At 38.5% G+C, this 27600-nt stretch overlaps 1 protein-coding gene and 1 long non-coding RNA gene across 11 annotated transcripts in view; one reads left to right on the top strand and one right to left on the bottom strand.

Annotated features, from left to right (window-relative positions):
* Positions 1–16604, bottom strand: part of LOC308642494 — a 38523-nt gene extending 21919 nt beyond the window's left edge. Inside the window, exons 1-2 of the long non-coding RNA XR_014020573.1 lie at positions 16465–16604; positions 2620–2747 (exon numbers count right to left, since the gene is read on the bottom strand). This is a non-coding gene — a long non-coding RNA (uncharacterized lncRNA). The remainder of the gene's footprint in view (positions 1–2619; positions 2748–16464) is intronic.
* MRRF (mitochondrial ribosome recycling factor) overlaps positions 1–27251 on the top strand; it is a 50927-nt gene extending 23676 nt beyond the window's left edge. For 3 of the 10 annotated variants that reach the window (XM_081281475.1, XM_081281479.1, XM_081281480.1), the window contains 2 exons: positions 18688–18847; positions 19097–20653. In XM_081281475.1, the coding sequence (XP_081137601.1) occupies positions 18688–18847; positions 19097–19198 (262 nt within the window). In that variant the 3' untranslated portion in view covers positions 19199–20653. Of the gene's footprint in view, positions 1–9019; positions 9864–13667; positions 14727–18687; positions 18848–19096; positions 20663–26296 lie in introns of those variants that run through there. The other 7 variants (XR_014020572.1, XM_081281477.1, XM_081281483.1 and 4 more) reach the window with 7 other exon arrangements.
* The last annotated feature ends 349 nt before the right edge of the window (positions 27252–27600 follow it).

Below are 27600 nucleotides of genomic sequence, written 5' to 3'. Positions count from 1 at the left end.
TTGTTTTCTTATATTCTCAGTACTCTATAAGGCTGAATCAACACTCAGCTTTGAAATCATGCAAATTGAAAGCAATATAACCTGGTATTTAAAAGCTATATATTGACCTGTTTCAAGTCCAATACCTGTTTTCTTGGCGATTTGTTCAGTGAGCCTTCATAGAGTGGGTACCTAACTCTGCTGTGAATATACGAACTTGATGTTCTCGTTCTCGGAGCTCACACGTTGTGTGCCAGGCCTCTCGTTTATATTACCTCCAGCTTACTTGAGAAACTTACTGTGACCCAGTTTATAGACAAACTAAAGGACTGTCTAAGATCATATGGCCAATAAATGGCAGTCAGGATTTGAATCCTGAGTTTCTCTTTTACTCTCTATGTGGACGAGTAATTCTGGAAAGTTCTAAGGGTATTCTTGGATTACCCAAGATTTACAAGTGATATACATTATAGTCATCAGTTTAATTTTCTGGTTCTTATTCTACTGTCTGTGAAGTCTTGGACAAGTCACTTTACTTCCCTGAGACTCGGTTTCCTCATATACCATGTGAAAGGGTCTTTCTCAGGTCTGCCAGGTCCCTTCTGTGATGCTATGAATTTGTGTTGCCAAATATTCATTGCTGACTTGGATTCTTTTAGGGTAGCTCAATCACATGTCGTATTTTTCTTTCAAAGACTGGGTTGACATAATGTACCTTTGCAGCCCCAAAGGAGTTAACAATTGCCCTTCGTGGGTTATACATAAGTTTGAAGGATCAGTGCGTTTAATGTGAATTTCCAAAGACATGGGGATCTGTTACATTATTTTTTACATTTTATTTTGGTTAATGGGTGTAATCCAAGAGAAAGTTGATGGACCAAAACCGTCTGCTCCTGCAAACCTCATTTTTTATATACTTTGTTCCCTTTGACAAGGTGGTAGGGTCATGAGGCCCCATACTGAATTATGTGTTTGGTACTTTTCCAGATAAAAAATGAATGATCTGTTCTTTATTATAGTGGCTATGACATGTGAGGGGAAAAAGTTGATTTTAGAAGTAAGAGGACCGAGGTTTTTATTAGGTTTTGGCAGTGACTTCCATATGTCTCTGGCCACATCACCTAGCAGCTTGCTGCCTTTTAGTTCCTTATTTGTAAAGTAGTTGATGTAGTGCACAATGATGGATAGAGATCAATAGAGAAAATAAAGTAGTATGATTTCTTTAAACTACCTAACTATAAGATGCTAATAAGATTTTTTAAAATTTTAAATTTTTTTTAGTTGTGGATGGACAGAATACCTTCTTCATTTTATCTATTTTTATGTGGGACTGAAGATCGAACTTAGTGCCTCACACATGCTAGGCAAATGCTCTACCACTGAGCTAAGTCACAGCCCAATAATCTTATTTTAGTAAACTTAATTTCTGTTTATATGTAATTTTAGAAGAAGAGAAATGAGCGAGGCACAAAACTAATATGTTGAGCACCTACACTCTGCCAAGACCTTTTAGGTACTTGACATATACAGGAAAGCAGAAAAGTATACTGGTTAAATTATGCCTCGGCGTCACATAAACATGAAATTGAGTTTCACCTCTTCTGCTTTTTACCCGAGTGAAAGTGGCAACTATCTTTGCCTCTTAGAATTTCACAGAGCTTATCTATAAAATAAAAATCAATGGATTTGCTTTATATAGTTTTGGGAGCTTTCAGTGTGATAATGTACATGAAGCTTTTGATGCTTAGTAAGCATCCAGTTAATGTTGGAGAATGATGCTGTGTCCTTCATTTTCTTTCTCAAATAGGGTTAGCATATAGAGAATATATGCTAACCCTATTTAGGGTTGAGAAAATTGAGATTTAGAGAGGTGAAGCATTGACTCTGGGTCATGCAGTTTGTAATTGGCAAAGTTGTGAGACGGAAAATCACCAAAGCTTAACTTAGGAGTTAAAGAAGGGATAGGGAATAAGAAGCATAAATCCTCAGAATCAGATTCTGATCATAAGATTTCAAGATTAGTTCTAAGAAATTTGCCTTTCCTGGTTGATCACGAGTCTCCCTCTGCCTAATGATCATCTGCAAGTTTGCTTTTTTGCCTTAAGCTGGTTGCCCAGAACTGAGTTTTATTTTCGGTTGCAGCAGATCCCAGCTACTGCCTCATCTTCATTATACTCCTCTGATTCTCATATTCTTATTTAAATGAGTCTACTGAATATCTGTGTCTGATCTTTTTTGGGGAATAGGTAGAAGAAAATCCTTAATCAATAACAGGTCAGACTTGGAATCTGAGTGGTCCTTATCACCAACTCCTGTTTTTGTAGCCTCTGAGGATCAGCTCTTTGTGGCTGTAAGTTTTTATTGAGGCTCTGTCTTTAGGTAAAATACTGTTAAGTCCCAGAGACTGTGGGCTGTTTATTTCCTTCCCCATGGACGGTGTGTAAGCTTTGTTTTTCTTCTCTGACACATGTTCTTTTATTTAGATAAGTCGGTAAACTGGATCAAATCTTTGAACATTTCCATTAAATGAAACTTAATGAAATAGTTTCTTCTACTTTTCTATTTCTGTAATCACATTTTGGGTTCTACTTATTAACCATCCTCTCTAGATATGTAGTACCTGGAGGTGCTGAGACTTACAGTTTGTCCCCAGATTGTCTCAATACTGTGGGGTGAGGGATCCATTCTGAAGCTCATTCATGGCCATTCTGAAGCTCCTTTGATTAGAGATCTGTAGCTCACAGATGTTAATGCCCCAGGTCAGATAGCTGTAAGTGGCAGAAGCAAGATTAGAACTGGAGTTTTTGTTACTGTCTTTCTTCCTGTTCTTGTGACCTGTTTGGGGTCCTGAGAAGTATTGAGCAATAGTTGGTTTTGATCAGAGCAGATTTCTGCCTCCACCTTATTCATGTCTTCATTATGCCCCACCAAACAGACAGAAATAAATAAACACATTCCCTTACTCATTGCTTTACCAGATTGCTTTGGTTTGAGATCACTGGGTTCATTTTTGGCTTTAAATAAATGCTATAAGGCAATCACGAATTGACCCAAGAGACAAAACTGCATGTATGATTGGCTCATTGCCCCCTGAGGTTGCAGCCTTCCTTTATTGTCCTCTTCTTTCATCAGGGTCTATGTTCATTTTATTTTAAGTAGAATTAAAAACAAACAAACAAAAAAAACCTCCATCCTATTCTTTATAGGGAATCACTTTTGCCACCTTGATTTTCTAGACTTTTTTCTATGTGTAGTCAAGCACGTGTCTTTACCTCCTCCATTTTTCTTGCAATTATATGGGAATATACTCTATATACTGTTCTGTATATTTTTAAAAAGGAATTTGATATGTTGTTGTTCTCTGATGAGACTTCTTCCTCACTCCTTTTAAAGGCTGCATAGTGTTTGCAATTTATACATAATGAAAAATCTTGGTTAATTTTTTTTTTTCAAGTAACTGTTTTTGTGATCTTCTGAGGCTTGGCTCCCTCTTCTGCTGGGAGTGGGAAGTGGTGGTGGGGAGACTGCAGTTGGGAAAGAAATTGGTATTGCTTTTGCTGCTTGATTGCTTGGGTACTTGGCAACAGCACTGCGCACAGTGTGAGTTGCTTAGGGACATGGATGTTTCAGGGCCAGATGACCATCTTCAGCACACCAAGTGACCCTGACCCCTCCATTGGTTCTCAGACCCAAACTTCACATCACTCACTTAGGAAGCCTCATTGGTACTTGAGTCCTCTGGCTCACTGCGTGGCATCACTCATAGCCATCAAACTTACTGTGTACTCAGTGCAAACTGTGTGCTGTTATTTAACTTACTTCATTCTGTTACTCTCTGTTTTTCTATCTGAACAATGTAAGCTTAAGAGAGGTTAAACAAATATGCTCAAGTTCATTTAGTTAGTAGAGTTGAGCAGGATTCAAACTTGAGTCTGTTTATTCCAAAGTCTGTATTTTTGCATTTATGGACTTCTAAAGTGATTTGTTTTTGTTTTGTTGCTTGTTTTTATAATAAAGGACAACAGTTGATGTTTTAAATTTTAATTATGTGATAATCCAAACTCTGTGGAACATAATTTCCAAAGCTCAAATCGGGAGCATAATCTGACAGTGAATTGTATGTCACTTTTTGGTTAGATAGGCAATATGGGGATACCGGGTACTTATTAAAATCTAAATATGTTGAGGAATAACTTACATATGACAAAATGAACCCATTTCACGTGTACATGATGTGGAGTTTTGATAGATGTATATGTCCTTGTAACTACTACCTCAATCAAGATATAGAAACAATTCAGTTACCCCAAGAATTTCTTGTCTGCCTATTGGTCATTCCTCACGTCTCCTCCTTGTCTACTTTTTAAAGAATAGAATATATCTAAAATATATAAATGTATTTATGCTGAAATGTAAAACTTCATAAATGTGTTCAGCAGATAGTTATTGAATATCTACTACATGCCCAGCATAGTTCTAGACACTGAGAATAAAGTAGTGAACAAGCCAGACAAAACCTTTGCCTTATGTAACTTCTACTGGGGAGATGGTCAGTAGCACACAAACATTTTGTGTGTGTGTGTGTGTGTGTGTGTGTGTGAGGGGGGGGGGGAGGCAGGCCCTGGCATGTTTTTCTCTCAGTGGAGGTATATAAAGCAGTGAAAGGAAATAAAGAATGCCATGGGTGGGGCTGGCGGGGGTTCACTGTTAAGAAGGGTGTTCATGAAGCTATAGAGGAAGGTGATAATTGAGCAGAGAACTGAAGGTGTGAGGGAGCACAGCATGCCTGCATTTGGCACCAAGGCACAAAAGCAGAAAGTGCAAATATCCTGAGATGGGAGTCTGCCTAGGATGTTTAGGTAATAGCATGTGGCCATAGCAGGGTGAATGAGGAAAGACAAATAGGAGATAATGTCAGGAGTGGAATGAGGTGGCCAAATCATGTAAGGTCTTAATAGACCATGATAAGGATTTGGCTTCTTTTTGGAATAAAATAGGAAACCATTGGAGGGTTTTGAGCAGGGGTGTAATGATGTAGGTTTTGAAAGGTCCATTCTGGTTGTTAAAATTTTGAGAATTGTATTGTAGGAAAGCAAGGGTGAAACAGGGCCAGTTAGGAGCTATGGCACTAATGCAGAGAAGAGATGATGGTGACCTGAATTAGTATTGTAATGGGGCGGTTGGTGAGAATGGTTGAATTCTAGATGAGTTTTAAAGGAAAAGCTGCCAAGATTAGCTGATGGATTGAATGTGAATTTAGAGAGGACTCAAGGATGACTCCAAGGGTTTTGGCCTGAGCAACTGGAGGGATGAAGTTACCGTTTACTGAGCTAGAGCAGGTTATGTGAGGAGGTGTTGGGTAAGAGAAGAACAGATTTTGTCCCTATTTGTCAAACCAGTTCTCTTGGAGGGCTATCAGAGTAGCATACCTCCCACTTCAGCAACCATGGGAAAGTTGCATGATTTTTTGAAGCAGAAGTCTCTTTATATGTAAAATGGGAATAATTAGTCAATGATTATGAAAACTGATTGGATATTTTATATGAGGCTGCAAATGTAAGGTATATTATATGTACTAATAAAATTTAACCCCTTTATCTTATAGTGCTCATCATCTCTTCTCCTGGTTAAGGAGCTCTTAGAAACTGGTTATTTAGGAGTAAAACCAAATATATTTTAAGTGTGTTTTCTGATTTCTCTTTTCATCCTTAATGCTGTCTTTGCTTCCTTACTCAGTAACCCCTCTTCTAAACCCATGTTCATTTTCCCCTCCACTTTTAGGAATGGGAGGAGTTGAGTCATTATGTTGTAATTATCTTGGAATTTAAGTTGCTCAGGAACATTGTAGTTTGATTGTTAATAAGCACTTGGTTTTGTTCTTTGAATATGAATTATGGTGATCAAGACCTCCTGGAAGGTACATCCCAAATAAGAAAACCTTGTGCCGAGTCCTGCCTGTGGTGTGAGATTTACTGTACTTGTGGTGAAGTTGAGGAACCTTGGCTCTCCTTGGCTCTCTCCACTTATAGAACTGCTCCTTAAGGCTTCACAGTCGTTGGCTTTTTGCCAGAAAGAAAAATTCTAAGAAAATCAATGCAAGACTTTCTAGTTACAGGCTAGTTATTTCAACTCTCTGACCCTTAATTTCTTGTCTATAAGATGGAATAATAAACACATTTGCTTTCATGAAGATTTATTGAGGGAAACTCCTGTGAAAGATAAAGAGAGGGAACAAGAGTTGACAAGGGAAAGCCATTCGCAGTCTCACACCAGTGAAGAAAGGAAAGAGGTCCATAAAGGAGCATTCATGTGGTTTTTAAAATTGTCCTCATCATGTTTGCTGCTGTTAGTGACTATCCTGTGGCCTTTTCTGCATGGTGATTATTAGCTGTTTCTGGGAGTATTTCTTTCACTGCCTGAGGCAGGTGGCCCTCCAGTTGTGTTCGGGGAGGATGCTAGAGGCCTATATATTTTCAACAGCTTTATTGGGCTCTAATTGACCTACTGCAAGTGGACAGCTTTGGCGCTTGTCCATGGAGGTGTGCGGCTGTCACCACAATTTTAGGTTATTTTCATATTTATTCATTCCTCACATTTTATTTACTATTCCTCGGTTGATAGACATTTGGGTTATTTCTACTTCAGGGCTTTTGTGAATAATGCTGCTGTGAATATTATTGTACAAGTTTTTGTGTGAACATGGTTTTAATTTTCTGGGAGTAGAATTGCTGGGTTTTATGGTAAGTCTACTTAACTTCTTGAGGAGCTGCCAAACTTTCTCACAGGGATTGCATGCTTTACATTCCTCCCAACAATATCTGAGGGTTCTATTTTCTCCATCTCCTCACCAACACTTGTTATTTTTATTATGATTACTATCCTAATGGATGTGAAGGGGTATTTCATTATGGTTTCCCTAATGGCTAATGATGTTGAACATATTTCATGTGCTTGTTGGTCCTTTGTATTTTCTGTAGAAAAATGTCTGTTCAAGTCCTTTGCCTTTTTTTAAATTGGGTTGTTCGTCCCTTTGTTGAGTAACGAGTGTTTTTAATATATATTTTGGCTGTTGGACATATTAGGTTTATGATTTTTATCTCTCTTTTTTTAAAAAACTTTCCTAACCTTTTTTTAATATTTATTTTTTAGTTGCAGTTGGACACAATATCTTTATTTTATTTATTTTTTATGTGGTGCTGAGGATCGAACCCTGGGACTCACATGTGCTAGGCGAGCACTCTACCACTGAGCCACAATCCCAGCCCCTTTCTTAACTTTTTAAATTACTTTTTAAATTTATGTATGACAGTGGAATGCATTACAATTCTTATTCCACATATAGAGCACAATTTTTCATATCTCTGGTTGTATACAAAGTATATTCACAACAATTTATGTCTTTATACATGTACTTTGGATAATACTGTCCATCACATTCCATCATCATTTCTAACCCCCTGCCTCCTCCCTTTCCCTCTCACCCCTCTGCCCCATCTAGAGTTCATCTATTCCTCCCGCGGTCCCCCTCCCTATCCCATTATGAATCAGACTCCTTATATCAGAGAAAACATTCGGCATTTGGTTATTTGGGATTGGCTAACTTCACATAGCATTATCTTCTCTAACTTCATCCATTTACCTGCAAATGCCATGATTTTATTCTCATTTATTGCTGAGTAATATTCCATTGTATATATATATATGCCACATTTTTTATCCATTCATCTATTGAAGAGCATCTAGTTTTCTAACTTTTAAAAAAAATATTTTTTAGTTGCAGATGGACACAATACCTTTATTTATTAATCTTTATGTTGTGCTGAGGATCTAACCCAGCGCCTCACATATGCTAGGTGAGTGCTCTACCACTGAGCCACAGTCCCAACCCCTTCATCTCTTTCTAATTGCAAAAATTATACATACTTATCACAAAAATTCAGATGCTACAGAAATATAAAAAGAAAAATTCGTTTACAATTCCCCAAGTATTCTTTCCAGAAATAGCCACTTCTAAGTTCAATATGTATCTTCTAGATTTTAAAAGATGCATATGTATTCCCATATATATGTATAGGTGGTTGTTGACTTATTATGGTTCAATTTAAGGTTTTTTGACTTTATGATGATGTGAAAGCAATATGCAGTCAATAGAAACTGCACTTTGAATTTTGATCTTTCGTGGGCGGGCAGTATGCAGTATAGTACTTTCTTGTGATCCTGGCAGTAAGTAGCAGCTCCCAGTCAGTCATGTAAAGCAGTCAGGGAAGCGGCCACATTCTACAGCATGCTGTATTGCTAAGTTATGTTATTCAGCGGGTTAGCTATATGAAATGAATTTTTGACTTAGGATGTTTTCAGTTTACAGTGAATGCATCAGGATATATACCCATCATAAGTCAAAGAGTCTTTGTAATTTAGTTTATAGTATCACAACAATCTTTCTTTTTCTTTTGTTCTTGAATTAACAATATTGTGTACATTTCATAGCAATCTCATTGTTTTTTTTGTTTTTGGCTTTCTGGAAATACCCTTTTGAGATGAGTATAATAAGATGTGGAAACTGGGGATTAGAAAGTTTAAGTAACTTTCCCAAGGTTACAGATTAGTAAGCGGAGGAGCGTATATTCAAACTTGAACCTGTCTGTTTCCAGAGTCCATGTTCTTACCATGTTATCACATTGTTATGTGGGTTGATGACCTGGCATCTGTTTCCTTCTAGTTCTGACCTCCTTGTGCTAGCTGCTATATTGCCTTGTAGATCCAGTTACGGGGTAGTGTGTATAATTTGCACATTCCAGGAAGTTTTGGTAATACTTTTTCTTATGTGAGCTAAACACATAGCGTTAGTGATCTTGAAAGGAAAAATAAAAATCATAAAAGAATTCCTGCTGACCTGACTTGGGCTGGGCAGCCACAAACTGCATTTGAACAACTGCAGCTGCGTTTTCTACCTTTTCATTCCCACTGCCTGTTTGCATTGCTGCTTTTCAGGGCCATTCATTTCAAGATTAGTTCAGTACATTTGTTTTCTACCTTCTAGATCCAGTGAGCCTCTGTGCAGGTTCAGGATGCCTGCCCAGTCCTGTTTAGTGTTGCTTCTCATCTGGCCTGTGGTGTTTCAGAAGTATCTCCTGCTATTACAGGCTCCAATTGTGTGGGACGGGACTCCCTCCCCACACACACGTGCTGATTGAAACACTCAAGGAAGTACAATCAGGAAAGAATGGAACCTGGGCTGAGGAGAAAGTTGCCACCAATATTTATGCAAAAGCTGCACACAAAGGACATGTTTCCCTTTTCCCTGCCTCTTCTGTGTTCTCTACCCTTTGTATTATGTAAGTACCTAGCAATTGACTGCTGTAGGTCCATTGCATTTTTCTGTAGATTTTTCCCCCACTGCTCTTGAATATGTCAGAACCTTGAGAGTTGCAGTGAATTATCTGTCTCAGCAGGTCTTAATATTTAAGAACACTGCTGTACTTATTGCTACCACTAGTAAGAATAGGAGCTATGTTTGTCCAGTTCCAACATGGAGAAAATACAGTAGAGGGCCTGGAATTTAGGAGACAGAACACACTGGGTTCAACTGTCAGGTCCACCAGGAAGTCATTGTGTGATCCTGGGCAGTTTATTTGATCTGTAAACAACTTTTTTTTTTTTAATCTGTGAAATCCATGTAGAAATACCACTAATGTCATAAGAGTATTATGAAGATTCACTGAGGTAATGCATGGAGATTGCCTCAGCTCAGAGCCTGGCACATTGACAGAACTTTGCAAATGTTAGATTTTATTATTATCACTGAAGAGATGCAGATGACATTGGGGTCAGATGATGAGGCAGATAGAAATGGGGCCCTTATTGTATAATAAAATCCCTCCTTATTGTCTTGTCTTGCTTTATTTTTTTCATATCACTTATTTGTCATTTTTATATATTTATTTGTTTATCTCTCCTTCACTAGAATGTGAATGCTTTGAGAGGAGGGAGGAGTGTTGTCATTCCTAGCCCTGGAATAGGGCCTAGCATGTAATAGGTATGAGTCATGGAGTGTTTGTGGAGTAAGTGAATATGAACACTCACTATGTGCTCACTGCTGTTCTAGGCACTATTTGTGTATTAGCTAGTATATTTATAGCAGTCTTTTTAAGATAAGTGTGAAATTATCTCTATTTTGTAGATGAAGAAACTGAGTCACAGAGGAAGGAGGTTCATTGCACCCAGTATCACATAGTTAAGTGGAAGAACAGACAGTTTTTCTCCATAGCCTGGGCATATAGTCACTGTACTTTGCTCTCTCTTAGTAGACATTTCTATTTATTTATTTATTTGGAGTATTCGGGATCCAACCCAGGGCCTTGCACCACTGAGCTACATCCCCAGCCCACCATTAATTTTATTACTTATGTATTATTATTAATTTAGAAGAGTATAGCACATACATATTAAAAATTCTTGAAACATCATCTCTCATTTGCTCACAACACTGTGAAATAAAGGTAGCATCTTAAATCCCCCAGCCCCACTTCGATTTGACAGTTGAGGAAATAATAACAATGTTTATCGAGCACATCACTACTTGTCAACACATTTATTAACGTTTAATCCTCACAGTGATCTGACTAAGTAAATGGTATATACAAATTTGACAGACCCAGGACTTGGGTTCCCCTCCTTCTGGGTGACAGGGAAGGAAAAGATAAGTGATTTACTCAAGGGCACTCAGCTTCGAACATGGAGCTGGGATCCTTGACCTTAGCTCTTTCTCTTTCTGTCATGCTGGACTGTACGGCTTTAGTCACAGAGAAGTCCTTTGAAAGCTGGTGGCCAGTTTTGTCCCCAGAGAGAACTAAAATTACTGCTTGTGGGAGAAGTCCTTCCCAAATGTATAATTTCCTTTGGTCTGATGTCTTTATGAGACATTAATACATGTGAGACAGGCTAGTGGGAGGAGTGGGCATGATGCACCCAGAAGCATCGGAAATCTGGCTGGGCTACTCAAACAAAAACATTTCCTTCAGGGCCAGTAGCTCCAGGGCAGTGGGCAGCTCCCACCAGCAAACAATGAAGCAAGGACTGTGTCTGCTACTGATTGCAGGCCAACACTCCTACTGGGGGGAAGTCTCCCAGCAGCCCAGTGAGGAGGTAGCAAGGAACCTCCTCAGTGGAACTGTCAGAAATGTGTTTTTATTTGCCATTCCCTGGAGTGCTGCTTCCCTCTGCTTAGCCACTGGCACGGAACTCATGACTCCCACAACCCCCACTGCTTGCTACTATCATCTGTTCCTCTTCTGTTCCTTTCCGCTCACCATCTATTCTACAGCCCTAGCTCAAGTGACCAAATCCTTTTTGAGTATTTTCTTCCTCACCACTCACATCCTGTTGTCCCCAAGTCCTGGAGATTTCGTAATATTAGTACAACCCCCTTGTGTTGAGCTCTTGTAGTGCATATGCACTTGAAGTATGCTGGACCCCTGCCACCCCTCATTTCATTTAATCCTCATGTCCATTCTCCTGGTAATATACATACTCTTCAGAGTTCTGAAGCTAATAAGTGGCAGAGCTGGGATTTCAGTTTAGGTCTTCTTAGCTTTAAGGGCCCCTTTAAGTGGCCAGAGATCCTTCTGAAGTGGAGCGTCTGTCAACACTATAACTGGTTTACCTGTTTACAGGTGGTTTTGTACATGTGTCCCATTCTCCTTGAAACAATAGGAAGTATCATTTCAGTTAGTGGGATTCTCTTTTGTGCTGCTTACCCGTGGGGCATGCCCTCTGCTTATTGTTCATGGGAACATGCTCAAGAAATTTTGCAGGAAGGCCCCCTTCCAGGATGTTACTGAGAGATCTGCCTGGTAAAGTTCATGCAAACAAAGTGTGACCCTGCCAGTTCAGCCAAAACCCCTGCCTTATGCTGGCAGGCTCTCTGACCCCAGAGAAAAGACTACTGTCTTCATCATGGAGCTTTGGAGCCAAGAAGCCGCTGCAGGGTGGAACCTGGGCTCTCCATCTACCTGCCTGGGGGTTTCTGTGTTGTTAAAAGAACCATGCTTAGCTCTGGTTTGTGCATTGCAGTCTCTACAGAACCCAGGTCTTATCAAGTTTTCTTTGTCCCTTGAAACACTTTTTTTGTTTTCCTAGGAACCATCTACTAGGACTCTTTTTTTTTTCATTTTTAAAAATCTTCAAATATACACTAAAAAAGTAACATTTTGTTTATCTCTGAAGTATACAATTCAGCAGGATTAAATACATTCACTTTGCAATACAGCCAGTCTCCAGATTGATTTCTTCCTGCCATATTGAAACACTTACCCATTAAATAATTCTACATTTCCCTCTCTCCCCTACCCCTAGACTTGGTCGCCACTATTTTTTCTGCCTCTGTGAATTTAACAATTCCAGGAACCTCGTATAAGTGGAATTATACAATATTTATCCTTTTGAATCTATCTTATTTCACTTAGCATAAAGTCTTCAGGGTTCATCCACATTTACCATGTATTAGGATCTCATTACTTTAAGACTGAGTAATATTCCATCGTTTGTATATATTTGAGACTCAGTATGACATTGAAGGCCTGTAGCATTGCCCTTGCCAGCCTTTCCAGCCTTCTCATTTGGGGTAGTCTTTACCCTCTGCTTTCTGCTTTCTGTTCTCTAGCCATACTGACTTTTTCCTGTCCCTCAGGAGCAGTATGTTCTTACTGCTTATTCTTGACCTGGGAATAAAAGCCTTTCCACGTGCCATTCCCTCTGGTGAGAATGATCTTCCACCACTATCCCTTCCACTCTTCCTCATCTTAATTAAAAGATCATTTAACTTTTATCTCTACATTTACTTCCTGGGGTAACATAGTGATTAGTTATGCATGCATCTGTTTAATGACTGCCTTCCTTGCTAGACTGTAAACTCATGTGTTTATTGTTATATCCCTTGTTTCTGCCATAGTAACTGGAATAGTTGCCCAATTAACAGGTTAAATGAAGCTAAAAGTTGAATGAATGAATCAATACCGAAAAAAGAAAATTTCAAGGGTACATGCTGGATTTGGATTCCAAAACGTATATGAAATGTGCAGTTATGCATCAGATTGCAAAAGGTCACCTTGCTGAAGCATAGATCTTTGTCCTATCATTTCTTGTTGATAAAAATGTCTCATGAATATAAACTTCATTATTTGAAGATGCCTGAGGGGTTGCCAAAACCCGAACAGCAGCAACAGCAAAGGACAGTTTACATTTTACACCAGGTTTGGTGCTGGCTGCTTTCCAGATATTATTTCATCTTAGTCTTATGATTACTCTGAAATGGAGGTGCTGTTTTGTTTTTAATTGCTACTTCTAAATGAGATGACCAGGGCTTACTTAGTTTAAATAACTTGCTTAAGGTAACTTAGCCTATAAGTGACAGGTCAAGAAGTGAGGGTAGACCATGGGATAAAGTATGCCCCTCCCACAGCACCCTTTGCTCATCAACTGGAGTAGTCTCTTTTTATTGTTTATTTATAAACAGGGCCACTACCTTGCTTTTCTTTGAAGCCAGGGTTTTGTGGTTAAAGAATTTGAAAATTTCAGGCCTGTAGAACAAATTCAACCCTGGTGTGTCCTTTCCAGTCTCATACTTGCCCTCCCACCATTACATCTTCCTCTATACTTCTCCCCAAAATGCCCTTTCCTTTCTTCTGCAGGCAACAAGTCACTGTGCATCTCAAAGGCATTTTCCAGATCTCAGAACAAAAGAATTGTTTTTTCTGCATGATTCCCCCATAGAAGGTCCATCCTACTGACCTAGAGGTGGTCAAATCTTTTAGAATAATGACTGACAAGTCTATTTCTACCACATGACTGAGTCTGGAAAAGTTGGACCAGACCTGTTTCCTCTCTGGAGCACCTCAGCTTTGTTCAGAATCTGGCATGGAACACAGGGGGCTCAATCAGTGTTTGGTAACTGATGCTGAGTGGGCGCTCAGAACTAGCCAACCAAGGTCAGAAGCCTGGAATACACCCCCTACCACCAACCATCACCATACCCACTCACAGAACTCCATGAATGGGGGGTGTAGATGATGAGATGTATTAATCACTGCTTTGGAAAGAAATTAAAATATTTCCATAATACAATATGTTTCTTTTCTAAAACAGATGTGTCCTTATTGTTTCATGAGGGAGTAATTAAATGTGTTTGATTAAACATTTATAAATGCTATCATTTATTCAAGGCTTATATTGCTGTGTTTGTTGGTATTTTTAATCTGTCATATCTACTTTTCCCAATCATTCTTTAAAATCTTCATTTTATAGACAAGGAAACTGAGGCTCAGAAAGATTAAGTAGCTTGCCCAAAGATAGTCAGTTTTTTTTTTTTGGGGGGGGGGATTGAACCCAGGGCCTTGTGCATTCGAGGCACACACTCTACCAACTGAGCTATATCCCCAGCCCTGATAGTCAACTTTTGAGTGAGTAATAGAGGAATGAGATTGATCTGCAAATGAGATTGATCTTCAAAACCAGTTCGTTGCCATTACCCTAAATGTCTGGTCTTGTATTTTCAGCTCAGCACCCCAAACTGGCATGCATTTGCCTTCTTCCTCCCAGCCCTTCCTGTGTCCAGCATCCCCTGCTCTTTCCCTCTTTCACCCTTTCCCCACTCCTCATTGTGCCTCCTCCATTTCCTGTTAGAATCTTTTAGATGATTGAGACTGTATTTGTATCCTGAAGCAGAAATGTTTTTGACAATATCAATACTATTTGTACACTATCTCATTTAGAAACTGGTGTTAATTGTGTGGTAATGTCATATTTGTATTAACAGATACTACAAAATAATACGTTTTAAGAAGATCAAATCACATATGATTTTGGTTTTTTTTATATAACCTTTTACCAGTAAGATTTTTGGGTCCCAATTTATATTTTATATATATATATATATATATATATATATATATATATATATATATATATTATATATTATATATTATTACAGTGCACTAATAAAAATATTTTTTCTTCCATTTAAAATATAACAATGTATTGTAAAGTTGGTTAGAAGATTTTCTAAAGCAGTGGAATATCTATTTCAAGTTATATATGAAAAACAAGATTGAAATACTTCAATGAGCTCTTTTTAGGGAAGTTTAAGAGGTTTCTTACAGTCTTAAATGCATTTATTTTCTGCCCCTCCTAGGATTTCAGCAGGATTAAGTTTTTTGAATCAGTGGATCAAGTTTTAATTTTCCTGTTCCTTCCTTACACTGACATATGCTTTGGCAGAACAAAAAAGAGACCTAAACATGTCAGCATGATTTTTGTTCAATGAATTAAAAACCATAAAAGTAACAAGATCTGATCCAAATCCCTAAACTCCTGACATGGTGGTTTTGTCCTTTTTAGCCCCAAGATTCATGTTACTGACTTTGAAAAGCTTTCTGTCTGGAAGCAGAAGTGCATGATTTATTTGAAATAGATTATAAGGGGTAAGCAGCCTGGAGTAGTGGAAAGAATACAGTCCAGAAAGATTTGAATTTGAATCCCAGTTCTGTCACTCAAGCCCCTTGGCAAGTCCCTTGACATCTGTGAGCCTCAATTTCCGCATTGGAAAATGGGGGTATTAGACTTCAATCTGAAGAATTGTGAGAATCAGTGAGACCACATATTCAGAAGTACTCACCTGGTATAGAGGGGTTTAATAGCGGTAGTGATCAGAATCATTTTTATTTTGAGAATACCTTCAAGTAGGTCAGTCCAGAAGAATTTACTTATAATACAACCATCCACTTCATTTTCAGAGCTTTTCCTTTCTTAGAATTCTTTGAATTCTTTTTCTCATCAGAGAAAATATCAGATAGGTATCACTAAATGTTCAGTAGCTACTTATCACTATTCCACACTGAACATGTACCCAGAATGTGGAATTATCCTTACTCAGCAAGAACCACACTGATTTGAGGGTCAGGGAGCAAATACCAGTGATGTTAATTTCAGGACAGAGAAATTTTGTTATACTCAGAACTTCATTGACTTTTGAGACCGGTCAGCCTGAGTTTGACTTTGAATAAGATAGTAAACTCTCTTTGGACCTCATTTTCTTTATTTATAAAATGGTGTTCATGGCCTTATAAAAGACCCTCCATGATATGGCTTCCCAGCCTTTTCTCTCTCTTTAATAAAAAAAATGTATATATATATATACATTTTTTTTTCCTGTTCGTTCCTTACACTGACATATGCTTTGGCAGAACAAAAAAATAGACCTAAACATGTCAGCATGATTTTTGTTCAATGAATTAAAAAATTAAAATTTATATATACATAAATTTTTATATATATATATATATATATATATTTGTTTTAGTTGTCAGTGGATCTTTATTTATTTATATGTGGTGCTGAGAATTGAACCCTGTGCCTGAGACGTGCCAGGCAAGTACTCTATCACTGAGCCACCACCCTAACCACTCAGCCTCTTCTCTTATGACTCCTTACTTTGTTACTTGTGCTCCAGCCAGTTCCTGTGATGAAACATGGTCTCTTCACAGCTTCAAGCCTTTTTGTATGCTCTTTCCTCCTCCTACATGTCTCCCCTTACTCTGCCTGTACTGGCAGTTTGGACTTTTTTGATTCTAATAAGGTATATTAGTCAGAATGAGCTATGCTGCGTTAACAAAGCAATCCCAACATCTCCATGGCTTATAGCAACAGAAGTTTATTTTTTGCTCATGCTGCATTCTAGAGGCTGTTCGTCATGGTCATTCTGGGACCTGAGTTGATGGAAATTCTTATCTCAACTTGTACTGTGGCCAAGGAAAACAAATGTGATAGAGCATGCATTTCTTCTGGAAGCTTCTATCCTGAGGTGATACCCATCATTTCTGCTCATATTTTATTGGCCATTTCATTTTTATGTTGAGAATATATTCAAGTAGGTCAGTCCAGAAGGGACTGAAAGCTGTGTAGCTTAGCTTTGGAAGGGGTCAAAACGTGCATTTCTCCTATGTGCCCAGAAGGATAAGAACCATAATACTGGTAAATGGACCTAATGACTATCATGTTTAGATATCATTTCTCCAGAAAAACCTTCCCTTACTGCCCCCTCCCTAAACTTGGACAGTCCTTGGTGATTTAGCTGAGTGGGTTTTTTCCTGTGGCACCTTGGCCTTCCCCATATCCCTTTCCATAGCACTGCTCATACTCCATTGTAAATGTCACTGCTTGCTTCACTCCTATTGCAGCTCCTTAAGAGCAAACAGTGGTCTGTCATCTTCATGGTAATATCCTCAGTGCCTAGCACTCAGTTTATAAAATGGAAAAAAGTTTTGATAAGTGGTAGGCACTCAGTTTATACAAATGGAAAAAGGAAGGCCGGGCAAACATGCTAGGCTAGTTTGCTAGGTTGTTGTGATTATTGAATGTAAACTAATAACTATCTCGTGATGGTTGTAAGGATTAGTGTATAAGTGCCTGTCTCAGTGGCCTATTGTCAGCCTTCAGTATGCTCTTTGCTGTTATGATGAGGATATTAAGTAAAAACTAATATTTATTAAACATTTATAATGTGATAGACACTTCCTGGGTACTTTTTGGAAGTTAACTGGCATAGTGGTTCGCACATGTTACATCGTGACTCGTGTTATGTATTGTTTGGTTTTGAGATCAATTGAAAGTCATTTGTTTTAATAAGATTATGAAGTTACTACTTGTTTTGGATGATTTAGCGATCAGGGATGCTGCTATTTCTATAACATCATCACTTATTTGCATTGCTTTCTTTAGCAGGAAGGAGGTGGAGTTATGGCTCATTTTTGATTGTTTAATTGAGCACTTAAAATGTACCGGGGTCAGTGCTAAATAATTCATATGCATCATCTCATTAATTTTTTACATCACTCCTTAAATCTGCATTAGATGGACACTCTGAGGAAAGGAGACCATGTATGTGTCTCATTAGTAGCATGATCAGAATTTAACCCCAGGTCTGTGTGGACTTCCTCTTGTACTTTTAACAGTATTCTTTTTGAAAATTTTTTGTTTGTTCTTTTTAGTTATTCATGACAGTATTTTGACATATCATACATACATGGAGTATAACTTCCCATTTTTTTGTGGTTATACATGATGTGGAGTTATACTGGTCATGTATTCATATAAGAATATAAGAAAGTTATGTCCTATTCATTCTACTGTCTTTCCTATTTCCACCTTCTTCCCTTCATTTAAAATTCCCTTTTGTCTAATCCAGTGAACTTTTCTTCTGCCACTACCCCAGTTACAGTGTGCTAGCATCTGCATATAAGAGAGAACATTTGGCCCTTGGTTTTTTGGGATTGGCTTATTTTCACTTGGCAAGATAATCTCCATTACCATCCATTTACTGGCAAATGCCATAATTTCATTCTTCTTTATGGCTGAGTAATATTCCATTGTATATGTATACCATATTTTCTTTATCCATTCATCTGTTGAAGGGCACCTAGGTTGATTCCATAGCTTACCTATTGTGAATTGAGCTTTTAAGCAGTATTCTTATGGGCTGTCCTTAGCTAACTCAACATACTTGACCTTGAGCATATCCACAGGCATGTGTCAAGAATGTTCAGAGTAAAAGTTATAGACTGTGGAGCTAATTGAGTGGTATTAAATTCTTTGCTAGAGGCTAATGTCTAGATGATTTTGTTGATTTTTTGTTGTTGTTGTTTTTTCTTTTATCAGAGTAACCAGGGAGCACAGGGAAATGCTGGTGAAACTGGCCAAACAGAACACCAACAAGGCCAAGGACTCTTTACGGAGGGTTCGCACCAATGCGATGAATAAGCTGAAGAAATCAAAAGACAAGACTTCGGAAGATACCATTAGGCTCATAGAGAAGCAGGTACTGTTGCCGACAGATGTGGAGTTTATGTTTCCAACCCTAGGAATCATTCATTCATGTGTGAAGCAAAGACAATTTAAACAAACGTCTCTGGTCCTTTCATTCACATGACAATATTGACCAAGTCTCTGTCCTCATGCTGGGCCCTGGAGGGATCCATAAAAGAGGATAAGATGCTGTTGACTTTTTATTTGTGCTAGGCTCTCTGCTAAACACTTTATATTACTTCATTTATTCTCGTCACTACAGAACTGTGAGGAAAAGTTCAGTGACGAGCCCAATCATGTTGCTGGTACATGGAAGAAAGGGCATCCAGAGACAGGCAGGCTGATCACAGAGCCTACCTGCTAATGCTCTCTTCTCTGGTTTTCTGGTTGCTGAGAAATAAGTACTTACGTTGTCAGTGTGCTGAGTAGTAGCACTTGAGCAAGTCTTAAAGGAGCTCTTGGATAAAAGAGTGAGAGACAAGAAGAAAAGAGACAAGAACAGCATGTGCACCGGGATGATGATATAAAAGAGCCTTGTCACATAGATCAGTGGGGCTTTAACCTAGGCTGAGACTAGGGAGTGAGTAGAGAAGATAGAAGGTCTTGAAGACCAGGTTGAGGAGTTTAAATTTTAACATGACCATAGTTTCCCACATTGGCTGTTCATCCATAATAGTCACCTGTGGCCGCAGTAATGCTGTATGACCAACTACTTCAAAACTCAGTGATTTATAGTTTCAAAGCATTATTTGTTATTCTTGTTTCCATGGTTAAGCTAGGTAGTAGCTGTTCTAGGCTGGGCTCTCAGGGAACTTGGCTACAGATCTTGGACTGGGTTCAAGTCTGCTTTATAAAAATCTTCCAGAGTCAATAAATTTCCAGGGCATCTTTACTTGGCAAGAGCAGATGCCAGTGTGCCTGGCTCTCCCTTCTTTGTGTTGATTATTATTATTTTTTTCAAAGCAAAAATAACTTCCATTAGTTTTCCTAATACTTAAGTAATACATGTTTATTATAAAAGGAATGAAGTGCTGGGTGTGGTAGTGCATGCCTGTAATCCCCGGGACTTGGACAGCTGAGTCAGGAGGATCGCAAGCTCAAGGAAACTTCATGAGGCTTAAGTAACTTAGTGAAACCCTGTTTTCAAATTAGAAAATAAAAAGGCTGGAGATGTGACTCAGGGATTAAGCACTCCTGGGTTTAATCCCCAGTGCCAAAAAAAAGTAATGAAGAAAGTCATTGAAGTCTTGTCACTAAGAGGTGACCATTACTAACATTTTAGTGCTGTTCTTCAGGCTATCTCTGTAAGCGTATATGTGATCTATAAAATACCAGTGATCTATAAAATTTATAATTTTTCCATTGTAAAAATCTTTAATAAAGATATCCTTTGTGTGTGTGTGTGGGGGGGGGTATTGGGGGTTGAACTCAGGGAGGAACTGTCACCAGGCTACATCCCCACCTCTTTTTTCACTTTGAGGCAGGGCCTAGCTAAGTTGCTGAGGCTGACCTCAAACTTTCGATCCTCTTGCCTCAGTTTCCCAAGTCACTGAGGTATCACAGCTGTGCACCACCACACTCCGCTTACAGATGTTGTCATGTTAATGTTGGCTCTGACCGTTATTGGTGGTAACTTCACTTGCTATTACATAATTAAAGGTTGGGAGAAAATATTCAGGAGACAGCCTTGTGTATGCTTCATTTTGTTCTTTTTCCGTGACAGAAGTCACCAAAATTTGAGTTTTTAGTGTGGGTTTTTTAATTATTGTTTCATATAAACAAGGATGCAGTGGATTGTTGCTTCATAAACAGTTTTAAAAAACTTATCTGTTTACTTTTTTTATTCCTGATTATCAAAGTAAGGTCTGCTCATTATAGAAAATATAGAGTACAGAAGACTATTTTCAAAAATGGGGGAAAATGCATATCACAAGCCCACATTGCACAAGTGGCTCCTCTTAATATTTTGGAATAATTCTTCTGTTCCTTTTGTTTGTTTGTTTTTAACACTATGTAATTGTAAACATGATGAGTACGTATAGTGTATATACAATTTTACATCTAGCTTTTCATTTTCCATTTGGCATTAAAGACTTTAGCATTTCCTTGTCATTATAATGGCCATTTCTAATGGCTGCTAGTTTGTCTTGAGGTTTTACCCATGATTCACTTTTTGAAGCCCTCTTTTTGGACATTTAGTTTGTTTTATTTTTTTTTTTTAAGATTGCAGTGCATATCATTATAAGTCTTTATAATTCCTTAGGATAGAATGTCCCAAGCGTGGAAGTACTATGTAGAGGAAATACATATTTTTAAAGTTCTTAATATATACTGTCTAAATCACTTAAGATTTAAAAAATATGTGTGCTAAAATTTTGCCTTTTCTAACTTGAACCTAGAAGTTTTAATGTGAGCTTAAAATATTGATGTCTTGAAACTATTGTTTTTACTCCTACACTATACAGAGAAGATTGTTTTTTTAATATAAATTCATATAGCCTTTCTAGAGGATAATATGCACCATATACCAAAACCCATACATTTCTAAATCAGTTAGTAACTTGGGAATTTATCCGAATTAAATTGTTAAGAATTTTTTATCTAAAGGGATGTTCTTTGATGTATTATGTATAATAGCTGTCTAAATTTCTGACAGTGGGAAAATAATTGTTTTATAGCTACTCATTGAAATCTGCATAGGAAAACAGTAAAAATATTTTTATAGACAGGAAATTTTTTTAGAATATACTTTAAGTTATATAACATGATGCCATTTTTATAAAGAAAAGTCACATATACATAGAACAGTTGGCAGCTTATATATATCAGATGATAGGATTATGAACAATTTTTATTTCATTTTTTGTGAGTTTTTTTTTAATATTTATTTTTCAGATTTTTTTTGGTGGACACAACATCTTTATTTATTTATTTATGTAGTGCTGAGGATTGAATCCAGCACCCCGTGCATGCCAGGCGAGCGCGTTACCGCTTGAGCCACATCCCCAGCCCCTGTGAGGTTTTCTTTTGAAAGTTTTTTCCAAAATTCTTTTGAGGTCATATTTTTTTTAACTTTATAAAAACACTGTTTCTTTCATCTTTGTTATGTTAGAATCAAACGATGATTCAGTTGTAGTTTCTGTCTCAGCCATCGCATCTGACCCCAAACTCCCCCAGCCCCTCCATACTTCCCCAGCCCTGGCCAGCTCTGCTGAAGAAGGACCACGGTCTTTCTGCTCAGGACGCTGACATCTGCCTGCCTGCTGTTTCACCTTCACTTCAGTTTGCTATAAATGGGTCTGTTGAGCATTAAAGTACTTGGCAGAAACCACCAGTGACTCTAGCCAATATCCTTTCACTGCTGCCTTTCTCTGAGAAACAGCCTGCTCTGAAATGAGTGAAGCCCGGTGCTGGTGAGGATGAAGGAGGGGAGGGCTCTTGGCAGACTGGGCTGCAGGCAGGGAGGCCAGACTGGTGAGCAGTGGGGGTCCCAAGCCAGGCCTCAAGAAGGATGACTTGGGGCTGGGGATGTGGCTCAAGCGGTAGCGCGCTCGTCTGGCATGCGTGCGGCCCGGGTTCGATCCTCAGCACCACATACCAACAAAGATGTTGTGTCCGCCAATAACTAAAAAATAAATATTAAAAATTCTCTCTCTCTCTCTCTCTCCCCCTCTCTCACTCTCTCTTAAAAAAAAAAAAGGATGACTTGTATGCAAGCCTGTCCCAGAGCTGTGTGCTGTGTTCTTTCCATATCTCTGTTCCTGCCTTTTATTTCCCTGAACTTGTTAAGTGCAAATGTAATTCTCAGGACAATGATGTTGGTGATAATATCATAATCTTTACAAGTCATATGATAATGAAAGGGCTTTTGCTTTAGAATTAAGATATTCAAATAGAATTAAGAATTCAAATCTTAGCTCCTTTACTTTTTTTTTTTTAAAGAGAGAGTGAGAGGGGTAGGGGAGAGAGAGAGAGAGAGAATTTTTAATATTTATTTTTTAGTTCTCGGCGGACACAACATCTTTGTTGGTATGTGGTGCTGAGGATCGAACCCGGGTCGCACGCACGCCAGGCGAGCACGCTACCGCTTGAGCCACATCCCCAGCCCTAGCTCCTTTACTTTTGTGCTATGAATGTGGCTTCACTTTTCTGAGCATCTGCTCATCTGAAAAGATTGACGTGAAGACCAAATGAATGATACAGCATATTTAGAAGTGACTCATGGTTGCTTGTCCTTGGTAATTTTTACTCTGTTTGTCCCATGTCATTCCTCTCCCAACCTTGGGACTTTAAGGGTACTAGGATTGATAACTTTTAATAACCCTATTATAGCCAGGCTGGAATGAGGAAGGACTTAGGCCAGGTGCTTAGACCCCTCAGAGGGAGCAGGAGCATCATACTGACCATTATGGGTGGGTGAGTTCCTAGCCTGGCCACACTACTTTTTATGTGATTTGAGGGCAGAGCAGTTAATGTTCTATGCCTTGCTTAATCCTCTGTAAAATAGGGATAATGCCTGTCCAGTCTGTACAGGGGTTGTGTGAGATGATTGCATTAATTGAAGGAACAGAGGATGAAAAACTTTGGCAAAGTAGGAACAATTATGCAACAGGCTGGTGAAAAAGTCTTCATAATATGTTAAAAAGACCTAATTGTATCCCCTATGTTGTGAGGATTCTGTGCAACAAAGTGTGTGAAAATGTAGCCTAGTGAACGTAGTATCTGGCATGTAGTGAACATTCAGTAAGTGGAAGCTGTTCTTGGTATGTTGGTGTTGATTATCAGTATTTTAAGAAGTCAGATAGAGATGGAAAAGATGAACCTGCAGGTATACTGTTCCCAAGGACACTTTATACTTATAATATGGTAAAAAGTTAGTAAATATTTCCATTGATTGATTAATTTGAAAAGAAGTTAAGAAATAATAGTAAAAATCACAATAACAACTATTTGCACAGAAAATACCCGGTTTTAAATGTGCTCATATGTTCATGATTTTGTTTAACCTTCACAACCACTCTCTGAGGAAGGGACTGGCATCCTCATTTGATAGATAGGAAACTGAGGCTCAGAGTGGGAAAATGACTTGCACATTGCCTGTCCATGTCGTCATATTGTTACTCTGGGTGCTGTCTCTTCTTTTTTTTCCCATCCCTATGCCAAACTGTACTCAGTGCCATTTCTGTAGAGGAGGCTTATGGCTGGAGTGCTGCTGGGCAGTGTGCTCCACCTCGTGCAGAGCAGTTGCAGATGCCAGAAACATTTCAAGGGGTTTTGACTGGCTTAGTGAGGAGAGACCAAACTGCCATTCTAAATTCAGTCTAAAAAAGTGTCTGGCAACCTCAGGAGCTTTACTTTTCCAGCTTAAAAATGTACAGCTGTTGCTATGGTGAGAGATGACTGCCTCCCTACATGGGACCAGTTGCAAGTCTTTTTTAGTTTCTACTCTTTCTAGCGCATTTAGTTTCCAATTCCTGACCAAAGCTTGGGGCTCACACATCAAAGTGTCAAACACAGATCCTGGGCACTATGCTGCTACCTTCAAAGCTTCCCATCTAAGCTTCTTCCCTTCAGTCCCATATAGATAGAGAGTGAGGCTTTAGTACCTAGTAAATCATACTGGCTTTTTTTTTTTTTAATTCTTAGAGACATATGTATGCTTAATGCAGAAAATTTGGAAAACAGAAAAAGCATAGAAAACTTTAATAATTATTCACTTACTAAATGCTTTCTGAGAACTTGAGATGTGCTAGGTGGGATCTGACTGATAAGAGACATGAATAATATATTTCTATCTTCCTATCACTAAAAGATAACCACTGTTAATATTTTGGTAAGTTTCCTTCTTCTTTTAAAAAATATGCCTTTTTTTTTTCTTTTTTCTTTTGGTACCAGGAATTGAACTCAGGAGCATTCACCCATTGAGCCCCAGCCCCAGCCCTGTTTTGTATTTTATTTAGAGACAGGGTCTCCCGAGTTGCTTAGTGCCTCACCGTTGCTGAGGCTGGCTTTAAACTCACAATCCTCCTGTCTCAGCCTCCCAAGCCGTGGGAATTACAGGTGTGTGCCACCATGCCTGGCTAGGCCTTTTTTTGTTTACATATTTTATAGATTATTTCTAATATATAAAATATATATACATGTGTACATAGACATATATACACATAGACCTATATAAAAAACATACATATATACATATAAATATATATATATAAAATATACATATATATAAAACATATACACAGGAATTTTGAATCTTGATTTTGCTTTAAGTGGAGGATAACATGAGTATGTCTCTATTTGAATTATCGAAACAGACATTTTTGTTCTCATTACAAATGTACCCATACTTGTTATAAAACATTCAAACTGGAATTTTACCTGTGTGCATTCTCTCCATGAAAAGTAGACTGTCTCACCCAATTTTTAAAAATTATTTTTAGGGTTTTTTTTTTAAGTTTTATTTTTTGTAGTTGTAGGTGGACAGAATGCCTTTATTTTATTTGTTTTTATGTGGTGCTCAGGATTGAACCTAGTGCCTCATGCATGGTAGGCAAGTGCTCTGCCACTGAGCTACAGCCCCAGCCACAGTCTCACCCATTTTTAATGACTGTATATATTCAGCTACTTCTCCATTCCATAACTTTGGGTTTTCTGATTTTTCATTATTAAAAATAAAATCAGGATAAATATCTATGTGTTTAGAGCTTAAAAAATTTTCAGATCCTGTTCATATGATAATTTCCCAGTTGAGAATTCAGGGATTAAATGATAGGAACATTTGCATCATTTAAATTCCTATCAGTGATCTATGAGCTTATCCATTTTACTATAGCTTGCTAGCATTGAATATTGTAATTAAAAAACACATCAAATTTTGCTAACTATGATAGCCAAACTGTATCTTGTTTTAATTTGCATTTCCTCAGTGTCCATTGAATTTTCCATGTTTGTTAACCAGATGTACTTCATCTTTTTTGAAGGCATTTTTTTTTCTGCTTAACTCTTGGGATCTTAATATTCTTTTTATCAGTTCATCTGAAAACATTCTAAACTGGTAGACTAGCTGAGGTGTAAGAATTCTAGAGGACCATTAAGAGACAGTCTGGCTTCTTTGTTTCATATAATAGTTAAAAGAGTGTGGGCTGTGGAGTCAGACTACCTTGGCTGAGATTTTGGCATTGCAGCTTTCTAGCTCTTTACCCTGTAAGTAGTGATCCAACTGTCTCAGTTTCCTTATTTGTAAAATGGGGATAGTGATAGTATCTGACTCACAGGGTTACTGTTGGGAATCAACAAGAATGTATATTTGAAGTTCTTAGTACGGCTGGCTGGTACTCAGTTAATGTGAACTTTTATCACTGTAATTTTTCCTAGATAACCTTTTCATATTTCTGGAATGTTTGTCCCCTATCTTTCTGCAGCCTTGGTTATCAAGCTGTCTCATTTTGTGTCCTTGCAGATTAGCCAAATGGCCGATGACACAGTTGCAGAGCTAGACAAGCATCTGGCAGTGAAGACCAAAGAACTCCTTGGATGAAAGTCTGTCAGAGCCCAACCACACAACAGCCAGTTTCTGGTGGATCCCATGGGGGCAAATTGGCACTTCCCACCCCCGTCTCCATCCACGTGGAAGTCTGTCACTGTGCCGTCAGTGCAGGGAAGGCTCTGCCTTCCAGTGGGATACTCAGATCTGCTCATTCTCTTCCACCTTCCCCCTGCTCACCCCATTCTACTCTGAGCCTTCTGGCCTGGTTAGCCCTCAGAGAACATCTACTGCTGGCAGAGCGTCTTTACTTGGGCATCTGCCTTGACCACGATGTCTCTAAGGGATGGGGATCATTAGCAGGCTTTGAACTGCCTGCTCCTCATCTCAGGAGCCTCCTTTTTCAAACAGTAAATCAAGCCCTGTTCCTAATTTTAAACTCTGTTCAGACTGATGTGGGCCTTCCGCTGTGACTGAACCCCTTTGCTAGAGGCCCATTTCCACCAAATGAAAAAATTTTAAAAAATCGGAAAGAATAACAGTTACAAAGGAAAGGACATAGTTGGTTGGGGTGGATGATCTCTAACTACCTATATTTAAAGCAACCAAGAACAGCTTTTGCCTCTGGATCAACTTCATGCATGCTCCATTCTCTGGATCATTTTTCTACTCCTCACCAACAGGCCAGGCCTGTTTACTTTTCTTATCATGTCATCTGGGAATCCTTCCTTTACCCCCTAACCTAAAACCCTCACTGTTGGCTGTCAGTTCAGTCTAATGCTTTTATTTGTACCCAAACTATGATTATTATTATTTTGCCAGTTAGTCTGTGACTTGGCATAATACCCGGAACATAGAAGGCATTCATATTTTCGCATTATGAATAAGTTGCACATAGCAGCTACCTAATAAATGCTGGTTTCTTCTGTGATGTAACAGTCCCTCTGTCTTTTTCTGCTCTTGTCCTTATTCTCAACTTTTACTGTAATTAGATACCTTCTCCACCCCCAGGGCCTACTGCCTGTTGTTGATAGACATGTGGTTTATTTTGGCCCATCTTTGAGTGCCAAGTTAAGTTAACCCCTATCCCCAAATATTTTTTTCTTTCATCCATTCACAATATAGCCACTGTGAGCTAGAGTCACTAAAGCTTTATAGTTATAATGCATAGTAAACTTAACAGGTGTATATTACCTCCTTTTAAATAAGAAAACTGGAGCTGGCCTGTGTGGCATATGCCTGTGATCCCAGCTACTGGGAAGGCTGAGGCAGGAAGGCAG

This window comes from Spermophilus citellus (genome assembly GCF_964194105.1).
Source record: "Spermophilus citellus genome assembly, chromosome: 2".
Classification (NCBI taxonomy): Eukaryota; Metazoa; Chordata; class Mammalia; order Rodentia; family Sciuridae; genus Spermophilus; species Spermophilus citellus.
This window is presented reverse-complemented; position numbering and strand designations above follow the sequence as displayed.